Source organism: Grammomys surdaster, unplaced genomic scaffold, assembly GCF_004785775.1.
Source record: "Grammomys surdaster isolate TR1022 unplaced genomic scaffold, NIH_TR_1.0 130, whole genome shotgun sequence".
NCBI classification, from domain to species: Eukaryota; Metazoa; Chordata; class Mammalia; order Rodentia; family Muridae; genus Grammomys; species Grammomys surdaster.
The window spans coordinates 7,661,200-7,680,655 of record NW_021604588.1 but is presented as its reverse complement, the minus strand read 5'-3'; the positions used below and the strand labels follow the sequence as shown (position 1 = coordinate 7,680,655).

Below are 19,456 nucleotides of genomic sequence, written 5' to 3'. Positions count from 1 at the left end.
ATCACACACACATCACACATACACCACACACACATCACACACACATCACACATACATCACACACACATCACACACACATCACACACACACACAGCTCATGGATAACCGGTAATCCAGAAACATAATGCATTTTTCTTTTATATGGATTTTCACATATTAATAGTTGTGCATATGTGTTCCAGTGTATTAAAATTTTTCTAAACATTTTACTTATAAGTTTCTATGAACTTTCCTGTGGAATGTACATTGAAGGAAGATGTTTAGGAGTGAATCTTTTAAGCATTCAGAACCGTCTTGCAAATTCACATGGCTTGTAAGGCATGGCCTTGAAAGCATCTTCGAACATTAGCTCTCTGCCCTGGAAAGATTATTTTTAAGGGAAGATACTTATTTGAGAAAAGAATAACAAATTCTTATGTCAAGATGGCTTTTTCTTAGTTACTTATCAACACGATAGTGGAAAATACTGGCTTTCAAATGTTCCTCCACGACACAGCTGCAAGCATGGCGTGGAGGGTACACTGGACTTAGGCCATGTGTTCTCTCCCAAATAACAGCATGTTCTTGTGAAAATCACCTCTTAGAACTGTTGTTTGTGGTTTTTCCCCTGGGCAGAACTGGGATGCCATTCTATATGGTCTCTGAGTGCCTCCGAGAGTCAGTATTCTAAGAGTTTTGTGATGGTCAGATGAGTGGAGGAAGGGAACAAAAAGAAAAAGAGAAGGAAAAATAGAGAGAGCGTAGAAACCACAGGAAGAGAGCCATGGCTTGAATAGTCAGTGCAGATGGGGGAGTGGAAGCAGGAAGTTGAGGGGACAGTGTCAGAAGCTTGGCAGGCTGTGACATTTGCGAGAGACCCCAGTGAAAACCATTTTCTTACTTAAGCTCAGGACTCATTGTTACTACTTTTTATCAGTGTGCTTTGAAAATTAACTGCCCCACTATTTATAATTTCCACTTGTTTTCCAGCTTTTACAATCTTGGATAGCAGCCCAAAGCAGAGAATAGAGGTATTGTAACTTAGCCAGCATTAACTCACAAGCCAGTGAAATGAAGCCAGGGACCAGATATATAGTCCCAAGCTAGAGGTTCCCTCTCTTCATGTAATGGGCCAATAAAATCTAATGCACATGCCTGTAATTGCAGCACTTAGGAAGCAGAGGCAGGAGAATTAGGAATTCAAGTTCAGTCTCTATTATGCAGCCAGTTCAAGGCTAGGCTGGGCTACATGAGAGCAGGTCCCAGTTTCGTTTACTTTGCTGTGATAAAATAAGTTAGTTGAAAAGCAGCTTGGGAGAGAAAGGATTTCTTCTGACTTGCAGTTTCAGGCCATAGTCTATCACTGCAAAACTCCCAAGGTGCCAGGGACTGGAAGCAGCTCGTTACATCATGACCACAGTCAAGGGGAGAGAGAAACGGCGGTGTGGCTCTCCCTTGCTCGGTCTCACTAATCTGATCAGAGCCCCAACTATGAAATGTCCATGCTCAGAGTGAGTCTTTCCACCTCTAATAACCAAGAAATAAATCCTTCACAGACATGGCCACAGGTCAACCTGATATATATAGTCCTTCACTGAGACTCTCTCTCCGGGTGTCACGAGGTTATGTCAAGTTGATAGTGAAAACTACCCATTGCAAACTTGGTCCCAAGGGAATCGACTATACACATGATCATAAATAAATTAGATACTACTTTAACTTGTGCTTTTAGGCCGTAACATTCAAATGATAGTATTTAAACGTAATCCATGGTATCCTAAGTAAAAACAATATTGAGAAAAAAGTAATATATTGTTTTAACCATTTTTGTGACCTTACATAGGTCAGGTGTTGACATTTTCACATTGACTTTTTCATTCTTTCATTTCTTTTTCTGTTTTGCTAAAATGACATGTTCAGTTCAGCATTTGTTCTGGAATAACCAGGTCTTGGTGTTCGAGAGCCAACCCCAAAGTTCATGAAATGGAAGACTGAGCAGACAGATCGGTGACTACACAGACTTAAGTTTATACCAGATTTTCTGACTGGAGCATGTCCTGGCTTGCAGTGCCATAAGGGAGAGCTAAGGATTTACATCAGAAGACATAAGCTTCTAAAGTGACCAGGACAAAAGGCACTACTCTGACTTTGATATGTTTATCTTATGCCATGGGAACATCAAAGAGTCAGACACAGTATTGACATCGGAGTCTGTTCCTAACACGCCTAGCAGCCTGATAGTGCTGTGTATTTATAACATGCTAAGAAGCTACATGAGAGTGTGGGGGGTGTGGTCTAGGGTGATTGTGGTGATTATGATTCAAAAAGGCTGTGGTTGAGTCAAGGAGAGTCTCTGTGTCATTGTGAAGTATGACAGGCTAACCCCTTATGACACTGGAGCTCTAATTGTTGTTAAGATAGTGGACTCTGAGCTTAAACTACGTGGACATCAAGTCCGATCTCTCGCTCTTACTTTCTATGTAACATCTTATAAGTTATTTGAATTCTTTTAAACTATTTACTATGTGCATGTGTGTGTGCACATGTGCTTGTGTGCATGTGTGCTTGTGTGCATGTGTGTGTACATGTGAACTTGTGTGGATGTGTGTGTGTGCATGTGTGTGTGCAAGTGTGCTTGTGTGCATGTGTGCATATATATATATGTGTGTGTGTGTGTGTACTTGTGTGCGTGTGTGTGTGTGGGTAGGGGGGTGCATATTTGCCATGACATATGTCAGAAGACAATCTGTGAGAATCAGTTCTCTCCATTATGTTCATTGTAAAGATCAAGTTCAGGCTTGATGGCAAATGTTTTTACCTGATAAGTTGTTTCAGTGTCCCAATTTTTGTATTCTTCATATACATACATACATACATACATACATACATACATACATACATACACATTTCTGTTAGTTTCCTCACGCTGGCGGGGGGGAACAATGGTAGTTAACTCATGGGCATTTGTAAAGATGAAGTGAAGTAATCCACACACAGCTCTTTGTTCTGGCTACTTACCTTTGCATCACTGTTAACATAATACTCAACAGAAACAACTCAAGGGAGGAAAGTTGTATTGTTCATCCCCCCTCCACCTACAGTCCCAATGACAAACCAAGTTGCAATTCTACCAAAGTTCACTCTGGGGAACCAGTGAGTTTATTAGGCTTTCTTACAGAGTAATGGCTCTGTAGCTTTAGGCAGGAGAATGAGTAACCTTAAAGCAGCCACTATGGAAGGTCTTTACCCATCGTGGATGTGACACCTCCATGGTTGCATAGATGGAGTCCTGTCCCCTAACCCTTCCCTAGATGTAGCCTCTAGCCCGGTAGTTCTCAACCTATGGATCATGATGCCTTTGAGGTTGAATGACCTTTTCACAGGGGTCATCTAAGGCCATCGAAAAACATAGACATTTATATTACAATTCATAATTACAATTGAAAAATTACAATTATGAAGTAGCAACAAAAAGAATTTTGAAGTTGGGCGTCACTACAACATGAGTATTCATTACTTTTGTATTAAAGGCCATATGCAATTAGTTCAGAATTGCATACAACTGGTTGGAAGGGTTAGCAGGATCTTCAGGTAGGGTACCTATGACCCTCCCCACCATCCTTCTAAGAGGGAAAGCCAATAGTCAACAAACCCAGCCATAATGATCTTTGGTGAGCAGGCACAACCTAAATTCTGAAAACGCAGTGGTTTGGCTTAGAGGACAGTGCTGCACAATACGTGGTCATAACTTTCGAAGATTCACCCAAGGTGACAGACACACTTCTTCCAGCCAGGATCCTTCAGCAGCCTTCCACAATAGAACCATTATCTGGGGAACAAGCATTCTAAACATAAGCCCACGGGAGACATTTCAAACCCAAACTGCAGCATTTTAAGGACAATGCCGAGGTGTACCGTCTGGCCTGAAGGCCTGAAGGTCAGGCTCTTTGGCTGTGGTTGTAGTGACCTTTGGTCACCTAGGTGGCTGAATCTGGAGAACATTTTTGCATGCGGCCCTTTGTGAGTAGGATGTTCCAGAGGTGATCGTTGTTCATCAAGGAGAAGTATTCTGAGTTTGAAGTTTTATAGCTGGGATCTCTGATGGGTGGGATCTGACCAATACCCAAAATATTCTTGATGCTCTACTGTTATCTTGTGCAAGCACTTGGATTTTCTCTAAGGGCTCTAAAGACTTTAACAGCTACAGCTGTTTATCTGCCAACACAAGTGAGCTCATTCTCCTTCCCCCAAAGCATTTTGTCACATATTTTGCTTTATTTGCTCTTGATTCTTTCTGTGAATCTTACTAAAGGCAGCTAGCAATAAACCATACCACATGCCTGAATTCTATGCTGTCTTGAAGTTCCCTCACTAAATAATCAATCAGTCCATTACTTTTTGAATTCAGCCTTAAAAATTTCAAGACACAGGCCAAACATAGACAAATTCTTTGCCAGAATATAATAATCATACAATGTAAAACATTTGAAGTTTTTTTTTTTTAAATCCTGTATCTCCATATTTTCAAATCTCTCTTGTAAACCAGCTCCTAAGGCTGAGGAACTACATGGTCAGTTGAGTCACAGTAACTGTATGTCTCTAGTGCCTATCTGTATTCATTCCTTTTGCATTATTGAGACTACAGTATCTGAATAAACAACCTAAGGAAGGAATATGTTAGTTTCAATGGGTTCCAGTTCATCATGGTGGGAAGATATGGGGAAACCTCACAGTCTGGTGGAAGGAGCATGAGACCGAGTCTGTTCACATGTTGTCAAACCAGGAAGCAAGGAGTGAAACTGGACCCAGGGTTGGTTATAATTGTTAAGGGCCCACCCCACCTAGCCCTTCTGCCAGCTAGTTCTACAGCAAGGTTCCAGAACTTCCCCCAATAGCACCATGAAATAAGGGCAAAGATTTGAAGCATGGTCGTGTGAGTAGCATTTTCAGGTTAAAACTATAGAATTAACTTGAGCTGTTATTCACTTCTTGAGGCATGGAAGAGACAGGAAACCATGGCCTATTCTGACTGCAGGGAAACCTTCCATCTGTGTCTCTGATGTACTTGTTAATCCATTCTCCATGAGGGAGTTTGGGATGAGATAGGTGTCTCACTCTTTTTTTAAAGTATTTATTTATTTATTTATTTATTTATTTATTTATTTACTTACTTATTTGTGAGAAAGTGTATAAGGACACGTGTGAGTATATATGTATATTTACTAATGTGTGAGAGAGTGTATAAGCAGTGAGTACATATGTATGTGTATGTACAAGTATGTGAATATCTGTCTGCATGTGCACAGAGACTAGAGGAGAGAAGTATTTTCATGTATTACTCTCCACTTGTTCTTTAGAAGTTCGTCTTTCGACCTTGAGAAGACTTTCAGGAGTCTCTGAAAAGGAGGCTAGTGCAGTGGTTCTCAACCTGTGGGCCATGACCCCTTTAGGGTTGCACGGCCCTCTCATAGTGGTTGCTTATCAGATACCCTGCTTATCAGATGTTTACATTATGATCTACAACAGTAGAAAATTACAGTTGTGAAGTGTCAATAAAAATGATTTGATGGTGGGGGGTCACCACAGCATGAGGAACTGTATTAAAGAATCACAGCATTAGGAAAGTTGAGAACCACTGGACTAACGCTTTCTTGGCTAGGCTAGAAGGCAACAATCACCAGTGACCTCCCACCCCATTCAAGCTGGGTTATAGGCATTTGTTGGGTTCCCAGCTAATTATGGGTACTGAGATCCAGATACCAGTCTTCATGATTATGCAGCAAGTGATCTTAACCATTGAACCCTCTGTCTAGTTTCAGATTTTCCTCTTAAAAGAATAACCTGAGTGCCTGTTCTGATATCCAGTCACTATCTCTAGGAGTCTGTGGTCTCTCCCAGTTTAGCTTTAACAGGAGAAACACGTTTTAGAATCATAATCATGCCATTTGGATAGACACCCATTTACACGCTGGGCTGTGTGCTGTCTTGAGCCTCTGTGCTGTTGAAATATCTCATTAGAGCACCCCATTCCCTCAAGTCTCCATGTCTCTGCAATACTTTGAGATATTCCTACCATTTACTTTCTTTAAAAAAAATTTTTTTTAATGGAAGTATTAACCACTCCTGCCCAGGAAACATCGAGGGTGGAGAAGGAATCCTCAAATTAAACACAAGAACTCATAAATCTGTAAGTTTTATTCTTAAAGGTCTTTAAAACATCTTATGCACCAGCTATTCTTCTAGCTGTTTCTATATGCCTAACTGCATGTCAAAACAGTTTTCTTTGTGAGTCACTGCTACTATAAGGAGCATATTTGTTTTTCTTTAACCATTATTCAGTAACTGGGTAAAACCACAGAGAGAAACTCTGAGAAAGTGAAAAAAAAAGTGAGGAAAAAATGTACCATTTTCTTCATTCCCCACATGCAACCTGGCTGTTATCCTCAAGTGAACCCAGACTCCCAATTTCCAGGAATATGAATAAGAGCCATAGCTTTTATTTTTCTACTCTTTTCCAATCTGCAGTCCAAGTTACTGTGTATCTCTGCCCAGGGTGCTCACAGGAGCTGTGGGTTATGCTGGCAAATATGTGTATATTTCACTCTTTATGCCAGAGTAGTTTAAGTACCTACTGTACTTAAATGTTATACTTTATAGGTATGGAATCTTGGCAAATGTGTCTGGAGAATATAATATCTAGGAGAATCTTACTTGATTTGTGGTTGAATAGAGGTAACACTATAGGTAAATTAATAATCATTCCTCAGTAGTTTCCAAGAGATAAAATCAGTTTGTGTCTGATATAGATTTTTTTTTAATGAACATACAACATTGCTGGCCTAACAGTCCCTGGGCTCTGGCTTAATTTTTGGGTAGCAGAATAGACCCAGACTGATGTTTAAAATCCATCCTTGTCATGCCCCTTTGTAATTCTCAGCAAGATCTGGTCATATGACTACTTGAGATTAGTCACAAAAGCAAAGCCTCAGGGCCCATGGTGCTAGGTAATGGGTACTAAGTACTAATATGGCCATAACTGGCCATGTACTAATTATATGGGAAGAAATTGCTCATATTAAAACATACCATTCTTAACAACTCTAAAACCACAAACATTTATTTGCCATCTATTTTACATGTCATGCTTGGTTCTGGGGAAGAGGAGGAATAAAACAAACATTGTCCCTGCTTCTAAAGACATTGCATTTAGGGTGGTATGGCTGAAGACTGTACCTACTGCTGTTGAGAAAAATCACCAAACCAAAAAGTGATGCAAGCAATTCATTACATTTGTGGTGAACACATGCAATAGGTGTCCTGGGTGTCAGAATTAGGGAAGATGTTATCAAGGAAACACCCATCCTGGAGTGTTATGAAAAGCAAGTGCCTTTTTAACTGTTATGATGACTCTGGTGCTCTTTAATGACCCTGACAGTGAAGGTACTCTGTGCAAAAGCCCTCGCTGTGGCTCTCAGAAGCAGATCAACTGGTACAGTGGTTGCCTAGCATGGTCCAAACCCTAGGTTTTATCCTTAGCACCAGAGATACAGGCAGAGGAGTCAGGAACTGAAGATCATCCTTGCATACACAGTGAGTTTATGGCTAGCCTGGGCTACCTAAGACATTTTTCCTCTTTGTTGTCTTCCTCTTCCTCTCTTCCTTTTCTTGTAAAAGAAAAAGAAAAGGCTCAAAAAATGTAAGACCAGGCAGAAGTTCTTATTTTTTTTTTTTTTACATGTTACCAAGTCTCAGCATCCTCAAAAGGGTACAGCACAGTTGAAGGACCAAAAGGAAATATAATGAGAGAAGTTCATTTGAAAATCTCCAGAGTAAATAAAGCCTCTCTCGGGCAATTTCTGCTTGCACCACTCCCTTATTGCCTTATTCAGGTCTTACGGCTGCCCACTGGACATTTCTTCACAAAGAGGCCTTCTGTACCTCTAAGCTGTATTTCACAAGTATCTGACAGTGAAAAATATCTCTGTGTTGCTTGTCACGTGTTCAACCCACTCCTTCATAAATCACGCCAATACCTATGTTGCTCGAGACACTGGTCCAGGCCCTGGCCAATCGCGAGGCACAATGCATAGAGCTCTGTGCAGAGTATGTCAAATCTCCTCTGTGTCAAGTACTAACTAGTGCTCTATAGGAAATGAGATATGGTATACTGACAAAGCCCAATGCTGAGTAACTGAGGCTGAAACACCAGGGAAGCATCCTTTGTTGAGACAGGTTAACTGAGCTTTTGCTGAAGTTTTAGTCAGATAATGAACTTCACTCCTCTGAAGCAGGTCCTGCATTTCTTTGTCTATTCCTTTTCAGTGTTGATAAATGAAGTATTCCTATTGCCTAGAGGGCACTTAAAAGATAGAATTGAGTGAACTGGAGGGGTCAAAGACATCACAAGAAGGCCTATGGAGTCAATCAATCTTGGCCCATGGGGATTCACAGAGACTGAGCTGCCAACCAAAGAGCACCCAGGGGCTGAATATAGACCCCCTACACATTTGTAGCAGATATGCAGCTTGGTCTTCATGTGGTTCCTCTAACAATTGGAGCAGGGGCTGTTAGGTCTCTCTATTCCTTGCCATTGAGTCCGCTTCCCCCTACCTGGGCTATCTTGTCTGGGCTTAGTTGGAGAGACTATGCTTAGTCCTTTTTGGATTAGATATCCCAGGGTGGGTGATACCCAGGGTGGGGTTTCCTCTTCTTTGAGGAGAAGGAGAGGGAGTAATGGAGGGAGGAGTTTGTGAGGGTAGATGAGAGGAGAGGAGTAAGGGGGATTGTAATCAAGATGCAAAGTAAATAAATAAATTAATGAAGTTTTAAAAAAAGAAAGAAATGGAAAAAGCTAAGACAACCAAAGCGTAATATTGCTTATATACACTTGCCTTTCTTAGACCAAAGCCTCTGCTTTAGAGGAACAGAATAATTCTAGGTTTTGTGCTATGACAGCAAGCAGAACCTGTCTGTGAACTATAATGCTATTTTCTTCTCATGATACTCAGACTTACCTGCCATGTAGAGTTTTAACTTACATATTTAGAGTGCAAAGGACTCCAAAAGGGAAAAACCTATGTGTTCTTTTAAGCAAAAGATCACTTTAAAAACCAAATACTGATAAATAACACAAGCAGTGATTAAATTTAATTTATGAGAATTTCGAAGATGGGTCATCATGACAGTGATTCTCTCTGTCTTCTAGGTCCTGCTATTGATTGACATTCAAGTCTCTTACATTAACACCAACCATGAGGACTTCATCGGCTTTGCAAAGTACGTGAGATAACTGATCATCGTATGTGTTCCTACTGCTGGTTATTTTTTTTAAACACACACGTTATTAATTTCTACCACAGCAATACTGCCTTTTGAAAGGACAGTCTGGGTCAGAGTAATTCTGAGTCCACCTACCCTAGAGCCCCGTAATTATGGAGCAGGGAAATTTATTATTCTCTTGAGAAAATATGGTAGTTGGGTCTCTTGTACAGTCATGTGTCTTCAATACTTATTATTTTTGGAAAATGATCTTCAGTTTGTACTTGTACTACCATAGGTGAACAACAATAATCACACATTAAAATTTTTAGGGTAATATTCTTTCTTCAATTAATATCAAATACAATTCAAATTGTATCTTATATCATAATATCAACTACACTTCAAGGTGGGTGTGGTGATTCCCACTTGTAATCATAGCATTTGGAAGGTTGAGTCAGGAGGATTGTTGTCAACTGGATTCTACCAGCTTGAGCTCCAGAGTCAGAGCCTGTCTCCATGATAGACCAAGCCATATAAGAAAATAATCCAAACAAACAACCCATAAGATCCAAAATAGTAAGCTGCTTGAACTTCCCTATACCACAGTAAGGGGGCCTTAAATTTTCTTTTAAAATTCAGATGTGATCTGTTGGACTGACTATACTACTTTTTATAAAATATATGTGATTTACATACCTTCGTTTACATATTGCTATTCTTCACAGGTCATGCATTATGTTACGTTTAAGATTCTGAATTCACTATTTTTTTGCTTGTCAATGGTACCAATATTTGTAATGTTTTAAAAATCTCTATTCTAGCTCTAACATGGCAAGCAAGTTCTTACAATCTAAAGAGTACAAAGTAGAACATATTTTATATTAAGTATAAAATCAAAGAGTTTATGTGCTTTTACTTAAGTTGTGTGTCCAAGAACAGGGACAAAGGAAAATAAGACACACAAGAGTATCAACCCAATTTATTATATTACACCTAGAATTAGAAGAAACATACACAGACCATGTGACCTAAACTAAGTAGTGGCCCAAGAGATTTGTAGGTTCATTTTAGGAAGGGAAATCTCAATTGCACAAAGGAAAGCATCTCATTCTAATGTAAGCTGTACCTTTCATGGCTGAAGTAATGGTATCAGTCATTCTTCATTCATTGGTTCTTACTGTTTATTGTTTCCCGGCCATTCCCATCAGTCTGATATGGGTGAACATTTCAGAGCTCTATGATAAACATGTTCCTTTACCCAGTTGTCCTTTCAGCTACACTGGCCACTCCTACTTTGTATGTGTGTCTACCACATGAGCCTTTCCTGTAGACCCGTGCTCTCCATTTTGGTCCCATGGTCCTCCCCATTTCCTTCTTATTTCATTCTGTAAAATCACTTAGCCTTCAGAGTGTATCTCACCCTCCTTGGTCTAGAAGGAGATCTGAGAATTTCTCAGTTCTCCCTTCTGTCAGTTAACTCGAGACAGCTCTATTCTAATTCAAATAGTGGAGAAATAAAGACAGAGAAATGATCAACTGCCTTATAGAGGGACAGGTATACAAAACCTTAAAATGGCAAGCTCTTCAATTGTGTCACTGGCTTCTCTGAGGAGTTTGAAAGATCAATGTTATCTTTACATCTTTAGAAATAGCAGGAATGCTGCCTTCAATGTTGGTTTCTGTGATGGGAAACACCAATTAGGATCTTACAAACATGTGGTATCTGTGTAAGTAAGCTAGACGTAGTGTGTCAAAAGCGAAAAGGTTGTTGTGTTGCTACCTCAAGGCATACCCCAAGTCAAGAAGATGGACCAAAAGCCCAATGCCTTTTGGAAAGACTCAAGGCTTAAAAGTATCGCAGAACCATTGTTACAACTTAAACTTTACTGAACATTGTGGGGTTTTTTCCCTCCTTGAGATACGGTCTCATCTAGTCCATGCTAGCCTCAAACTCTTCATGTAGCCAAAGCTAGCCTTGAACTCTTGATCTGCCTGCTTCTGCTTCACCAGTGCTGAGTTTATAGGTGTGTGCAACCCTACCTAGTTTTACCCCCTTTTCCCAGATCAAAGGCTACTTACCTACCCATCCACCCACCTACCCATCTACCTATTTGCCCACCTGCCCGCCTACTTACCAACTTACCCACCCACCCACCCACCCACCTACTTACCAACTTACCCACCCACCCACCCACCTACTTCTCTGTCTGTCTTTCAATCTACCAATCATGCTCTGTTCATTACTGTGTTTCTTTTGATAGGCTAGAGTTTATATATTCTCCCAATAAATTTCAGTATATTTTTCCCCAGAGGCTGCAGGTATACATTATTATAATGATTTTTAGGTTTTCAAAGAAAATTTTCAAGTCTATAACTTTCAGACACAGCCTTTGGTACAGTGTCTCTGTGATCCAGGGATTCTGCTTGCTAGTGAGTTGGGCTGTATTTTGTTGAGGGAAAAGAAGAAGTGCTGTTAAAACTTCCCCGGAAGATTGGAATGCTGCATGGTTCTCCCCCAAACTTTCTTTTAAAGAACTGCTCTGGGAGCCAGCAGCTGGGTCGTTGGGATTTTTTTTCCTTCCTCTTACTGATTTAACAAACAGAACAGAGAATAATCTCTATCTTATGTCTCTCTGAGAATTGTCAGAAGATAAATCAATGAAATTAGAAATTAGATGGAAATGTGTTAGAAAACTATGGTGTAGTCTGTTAAGGTAAGTTTTTCTCTCTCTATCTCTTCTCTCTCTTTTTCCCTCTCTTCTGCCCCTTCTATCCCTCTCTCTGCCTCCCCCCTCTACTTCTCCATCTGTCCTGTTCTCCTCTCCCAGCTTTTCTTTCCCATTCATAAAAACAAAATAACTTGATTACAGGACTTACCGTTCTTTTTTAAAATGTGTGTGTGTGTGTGTGTGTGTGTGTGTGTGTATGTGCGCGCGCGCGTCTGTAGTTTGTAGTACATGTCTGTATGCATATATATGGTATATAGTATATGGTCTGCATGTGGGATCATGTGCCCATGCACACATATGCAATGCCAGAGGATAAAGTTGGCTCTCTTCTATCACTCCGGGACTTAATCTTTTTTAAGACTTGGTGTCTGAACTGAGAACTTACCATTTCTGTTAGGCTGGCTGACCAGTGAGTTCCAGGGACCCATCTATTGTTGACTCCCAACGTTGGGGTTCCTGGTACCTACAGCCATGAGTGATTGTGTGAGGGCGGCTAAGGATTCGAACTGAAGTCCCCGAGCTTGCATGGCACATACGGTTGCCCACTGAATAGCTCTCCAGCCATATGGTTTTATTTTGTATTAAAGTTTATAATAACTTATGTATGATTGCCTCTGGAATATTTGTAGGTGCTAATTTCATTATTCCAAAGACAATATTTAATTTTTCATTAATATGTGTTAACTACATAGTAATGGATCTCAGCGCACTATTTCAGTACATGCTTACAGCACGCTTGATCAGATGTAGGCCCTGTTTATTCCATCCCTTGTTTTTCTAGTGATTCCATCAAAGATAATGTTTTGCACTAAGAATCAAAGGTAAATGTTCTTTCCATTTCAGTGTGATGTGAGGTAATCATGAAGATGGGGAAATGTTCATTTCAAAATCACTTTGAAGGATTGTGGTATTTTCTGTGCTTTTAAAAATTAAAAAAATATGGTCGTAGCTATAAATTTTAAAGTTGGCAGGAGTGCTGTTTCCATCATGGAAGAAAAACCAAGCCATATTTGAAGATAATTATGTAAGTATTTCTTAGTTCCAAAGATAGAAAAGAAAGGTCTAAGACTGAAGAAAATAGACTCCTGGTTCCTCAGAGTTTCAGTGAGTTATCATGAGAGTACCAGCCCTCAGGTTTGTGGGGTAGTGACGTACGTAGGCGTGTGCAATGTTTGCAATAGAGCTGACTTTTTGATCCAAAAGGTTTTTTGTTTGTTTGTTTGATTTTTAAGGAAAAATAAATGTTGAAATTAGACCAACAGTATCTTTACTTTTAGAGGAGTGATCAGGATATCTCAGGGTTCTTTCTGCCACAGAATCTATTCTCCACTGAATGGCCTCCTTCTCTACCTCACAGTTCTTTGTTAACTGTGGGGCATAAAATATGTACCATGTGTGATAAGCCTCAGTAAGCTCGGCTGAAGGCTGGCCTTGGAATTTCCTGACTTCTAAAACTTGGTATTTCAACAATATAATTTCTGAACCTAAAAGTTCAACATTTCAGATGAAAATATCAACTTTCCTCATGACTTAAGAGATTTAAATTTTTTCCTTCTTCCTCGTCAGAGGGAAAAAATATCTCCTAAATTATATTTTCTTAGGTAACCTACCTCGTCTTTGCTATTTGAGAAAATAAGGCTTGGGCCAGTTGTCTGTCAGTTCCCGGCATTCCCAGCAGTCACACTGTTTGAACATAAGGGCAAATGCCTTTACTGAATGTCTTGGGAAGTGAAAGTTCAAATTCTTGTGCCCTTCTTGGATTCGTTCTTGGACACAAATTGCCTCTCGAGTCCCTGAGATTTATGCAGTCTATGGTTTAAGAGAACCAAAGCTCCAGTCATGGACCATTAAAGACACATCCCCCCACTACAAGCAGCAGACCCCAAGGTCAGTTTAGCTTCCCGTCTGCTGAGGAGATCTGAACACCTGTTTTCTCACACTTGAAATGATACAGTGAGCTTACTTCAGATCTTGTTATGTGAGCAGCATGAAAATGCTGGGGCCTGGGACCCTCACTGTGTCTCTTTCCTGATCCTGAGGAATGCCTCTGCTGCCGTTTATCAAAGGCAGTGAGTTTAAGCCTTCCACTAAACACCAGAGCCAGAAGGGCAGGGCCTTTCCTGCTACACTCTTCTTTCATGTTTCCCTACAGCAAAAATAACTCCTAGAGCAATAATATTCCTTGTCCCACTCTTTACACAAGTGTCCCCTCTCCTGTGCAGCCAGAGCTTGGCTACTAGGGTATAATAGAGGGGTGTTTTGTTTTGGGGTTTTGTTTTTGTTGCTGTGTTTTCTTTCTCTCTCTCTTTCTTTCTTTCTTTCTTTCTTTCTTTCTTTCTTTCTTTTTTTCGACTCATATCTAAGTTTAGGACTAAAATATTTGAATGTTTGGTTCCTGACTGGGATGGTTATCAGATTGAACTCTAAAGTTTGGGCAAATTGAGAAGATATTGAAAGTATCACTCCTCTACTTTAGCATAAAGAATGCCGAGAGTGGGAGACAGAGCTTTCCTTAAGGAAGAACATACCAATTGGTCACCCAATTCCTAATGATCAACCCTGAAAACATACATACAACAACATTATGCACATTGAGCAGGTTGTATTATATATTTAGAAATATATATATATGTGTGTGTGTGTGTGTGTGTGTGTGTGACAACAATTAATTAAAAAGAGGTCATGAATTTTCAAGAGAGCAAAGAGGGGTTAATGGATGGTTTGGAAGGAGGAAAGGGAAGGAAAAATGATATAATTATATTATAATCACTCTCAAATAAATACTTTTTTTAAAATTAAAAAGCATTCCCCATTCAAGTGAGTTATAATGTCCAATGTTCCAAGCATCATTTTAAAGACAAGCTAGTTTTTATTCTGAAACCTGTTTTAGAATTTAAATTTTTTATGTTATTGAGAATTCTGTATGAGCACTGTATATCATTTCTACCCACCCTTCTCTCCTCCCCAACTCGTCCTGTGCTCCCCAACTGCCTCTCAAACTCATGACCTCTTCAATTGTTTTATACACACGCCCACACTCTCATAGAGAGTCCTTTCTTCAGCTACTGCTGCTTTACCAAAGCTTTTCTTCTCTAGCTTATGTTGCTACCCAAGTTTCCCTGCCACTTGTCCTGATCTTCTCCACTCCTTTGAGGATTCTCCATTGGTTTCAGGATAAAGTCTGAATTAATTAGCATGACTTCCAAAGTCTTCTGTCCCTGTCTTCTGCTTATAACCTTAGCTTGGCACATGATCATCAGCCCTCTCTAGTCTAACCCCCACCTTTATATTCCAGAAAGTTTTAACATTTTGTAGTCCCCAAATAAATATTCCTTTACTACATGACTCTACGATGGTTCTTCAGAGTATTTAAACTTCTTTTGCAGTTAAACATTGATAGTTTAATAGTACATAAGTATGGCATAAGAATAAAATACCAAAAATGTTTCTTAAGAAACTGGTAAGATGGCTCAGTAGTCAAAGGTGCCACTGGCAAGCCTGACAGCCTGAGTTCAATCCCCAGGCCCACATGATGATGGGAGAGAAGAAACTCCTACAGATTGTCCTCTGACAACTACACATGCACAGTGGCACAGGGGCAGTCACATCCATTCCTCAAACAAACAAACACATCAACAATGTAGTTCCTAAGAAACTACCTTCAACTTTGTGTTTGGTATTATCAATGGAACAATGATAGAAGAAATAAACTGTATACAATCAATACACTATCTGCTATCAAAGTGCAGACATTGCTGGAAAAGCAATAAAGACCTGCCTGTGACACCAGCCTGGTTATACAATACAGGCACAAACTGAAGGTTTTAGGGCAAGGAGAGATAACTGGAGACTTCTCAGAAGACAGACTCCATAAAGGGAACTTGATTTGATTGTGAATGCTGAGGAGAATTGCAACATCTGAAGGAGTTGGTCTGGGCTGGCTGCGTCCTCTTTTTTTGGCTTAGGAATCAATACTACTCATTTTGAGGAAGTAATTTCTATAAAAGCAATTATTTGGCCATACTGTTTTCTGGCTTAGAATCACTGAATCCTATCTGCTGTTCTTTGATGACCAAATTCTCTGTAACTGGCCCCAACATAAACTTATTGGTCTAGAAGGGTTTTTAAGTCATTTACACACTGAGTCCATGAATTCACTACCAATGTTTTATGTGCAGCTTCCCTGAATCCTCCCCTCTCCATACCCTGGCTTTGCTTAAAACCCTCTTTGTGGAATACAGCGGATGTGTTCTTGTGTTAAAATTCACATTTTAAATTTTCCATAAATGTCTCAGGAGAGCAGACTGAAAAAGTACTCCTGGTCTCTGGATGTTGCAAGCAGTCCCCATGTATAGGACTTGGTTGATGAGTGGTCACACACATTCTTGGCACACTCTTCTGACAGTTCTGTCTCTGTGTTGTTCACGGAGGAGGCCAGGAAGGAAGAAGTGATGCTATGGCTTCTTTTGTTTGAATGGCTTCTAATGGGCTCTTAAATTTTATAAAAATTTCAATTTCCTATTATTTACTTTAAAAATCATTATGTCTCAAGCATAAGTGTAATAGACTGAATATGGTTTTATGCTGCAGTATCTGGCAAAACTTTGGACAGTGAAAGAAACATTTCCATACATAATAAAAACTGAGGTAATTTTATCCCAACTCCGAAAACAGAACTCTTTTTTTTTCTAATATATTCTCTTGTTTTAATAAAGCTTATCCTTTATTTCTTGTGTTTTGAATTACATATATATGTTATATATATATATATATATATATATATATCACACAAATACACACACGCATACACATACACATCTTTACTTGAACTCATACTTTTGGTTAAAGGGATCATACCTTATTCATTTCTACTTCTTCTTCTTCAAGGTTGCTGCACTAAAATTTTTTGATTTATGTCAAATTAAAACACTGTGTATGAGCACATTTTATATGATAGCTGAGATAGCCAAGTATGTATCTATATCCAAGACTTAAGTTAAATTATTCACACATTCTATTATGAACACATTTTAAAATCATTCAACAACTAGTTTACCAAGAATTACGATAATGAGTGTGTTTTAATTAAATAACTTATTTTTTAAATTATTTATGGAACAACTGTGTGAACCCAAGTACATAATTACCAGCTGTTTGTTTGAATTTATGGGGGAAGTTGCTGAAAAAAAAAAGGTATTCATTAGGTGCAAAGTAATGATAGATAGCATTTATTCTAACCCTAGTACTTTACGTTGATTCATAAATAAATCTGTTTTTCCTCTGTTTTAGAGCAGTAAATTAGAGTAAGTGGTAGTAGTAAACAAGCATTGTTCTCTACAGGAACCCTGTTAACAGAAACACCCTTTATCTGACATCGCTAATACGCCCTGACAGAAATGCTGTGGCTCAAAGGCATTTGGATCTAGAAGGAGCCTAAGAAGGCTGTGCGTGTATATCAGCGGAAGCATCCCTGCCTACCATGTAGGAAGTCTTAGGTTCAATCTCTAACACTGTAGATAACCCCAATCAGAAGCCAAAACTAGCCACCCAGACAGACAAAATCTTGAGCCCAAGAGACAACTCATACAGTTTACCTTCCTTCTCTGTCTGAGTCACCCACACTCCAGATGATTCATACCTTCACACTTTGCCACTGAGAAACTGTGGTCCAATGAGGTCACACTCTGCCTAAGGTTAGACTCTGTCCTAAATTCTGCTTCCTTCCTTTTCCCTGTGTTATTTTAAGGAAATCTATACATATCCTAAAGTCCACAAGAATTTATTTTAAAATGCTCACTTCTGGGTTTGTTGTAGCTTCTAAGTGATCACACTCATTCGATATTTGTTAAAGGTGTGTCCCTTAAAACACAAGCACATATTGGAAGTCGGCCACAACCAAGGGATACTCGCATTGCAGTAGACATTTTTCTGTTTATCCCTAGAAGGTGGGTGAGCCCAGGAGGCCCCCGGAAAGGTGATTTTGGAGAGACAATGTAGGAGAGAGAGGTTCAAGCTCAAGGAGAGCAGTATTTGAGACATCCAGTGTGCCAGGATTGGTGGGCAGCCAGAGGACAGTGTGGGCACGTGGGATCCTGGCCACAGACACAAACTGGCTTTTCCACGGGTGCTTACAAAACACTGAGAACTTTGGACTAAGATTCCTTAAAGGAATGGCTGAAAAGAAATGAGGGAAATTGGTCATTTAACTAAGAATGATCAAACTAAGCCAAAGGCAAGAAAGAAAGTAAAGTTAGCACATTAGTACTGAAAAGCAAAAGCACACACAAAATACCCCCAGCAACCAGAAATATAGTGTTACCTTTCAGCACCCACCCTGCCCAACCTCAGCCGAATGCAGTGTGTGGTTTTTATGAGTTTGAGCCGAGGCAAGCTTAAATATATCAGGGAAGATTGTGAAAATCTGCTGTTCTGAACAACTGTTCTAAGTGGGTTTTTGATTTCTATCTTGCTACTACACCATAACATCCAATCACTTTAAGAGGACAGCTTGTGGCTTTAATCTATCTCTTCTTTAGTTCAGATCATTCCACTGTTCTCTGAACATAAACTTTAGATGAACTGACAGAGGGTAGGCAATCGCTAGAGTACCTGAAATGAGCTCTCCTTTCTTATGATAGATCTATGGATCCACAGAGCCAAAGCCTTCATTCTTCTGAGAGCTAGAATATCATCACCCTTAACAGTGTAGGCTCAGGGGCTAAGTTGTTAAGAGTGACAAACTGACTTTAACCCTCCCCAGTCTCGAGAAACTTTTCATTCAATAGATAACCTGCCACCATGTTTGTTACAGGCCCTCTGTAAGCCCTGGGGATGGAGCAGGAAGCAAAACAGACACAGAGTCTCCTGTCTTCCAGTTTGGTGTGGAAGGGTGTGTGTGAACAAACAGACACAAAACAAACTTTAGCAGGTTGGAAGGTGAAATATCACAGTGAGAAAGATAGTGAGGGTACAGGGGTATCTCTGGAGGAAAGCACGGACCCACTTTTATATAGTGACCAACTTAGGTCCCACTGTAAAGACAAATTCGGGCTAGCACTTGAAGAGACATTAGGGTCCTTGCAGAAATATAGGAGCAGTATTTTTAGAGCAGTAAGCCAGCACAAAACCTCCTGCACAGGGCTATGCCAAGTGGCAGAGAGTGGCCATCAGTGGAGTAGGGTCTTGAAACCTGTGACAAGGACCTTGGCTTTGGCCTTTGAATAGAATAGTGCTGATGGAAGTAGAGGGTAATGAACGAGAAAATAATACATGTTACACGCTGTGTGAATGAAAATCGCAAGTGCATAGAAAACAGTGTACACTCCATAAGCATCACTTGATGCTCAGTCTCCTTATTGTGCACACTGTGAGACGTCTCCCTACCCACCACCACACCAGCCAACCCATTGTTATTAATGTAGAGTCCCCCTCACCCCACACGGAGTAATTATAGTTTTTGTTTCTGGTTGCTAATTGCTGCAAGAAAT

General features: G+C 39.9%; 1 protein-coding gene across 5 annotated transcripts in view; it reads left to right on the top strand.

The window, feature by feature from the left end:
* Dnm3 (dynamin 3) overlaps window positions 1-19,456 on the top strand; it is a 459,396-nt gene that overhangs the window by 172,894 nt on the left and 267,046 nt on the right. For all 5 annotated transcript variants that reach the window (XM_028757965.1, XM_028757957.1, XM_028757948.1 and 2 more), the window contains exon 12: window positions 9,185-9,255. In XM_028757965.1, coding sequence (XP_028613798.1) covers window positions 9,185-9,255 — 71 coding nt within the window. The remainder of the gene's footprint in view (window positions 1-9,184; window positions 9,256-19,456) is intronic.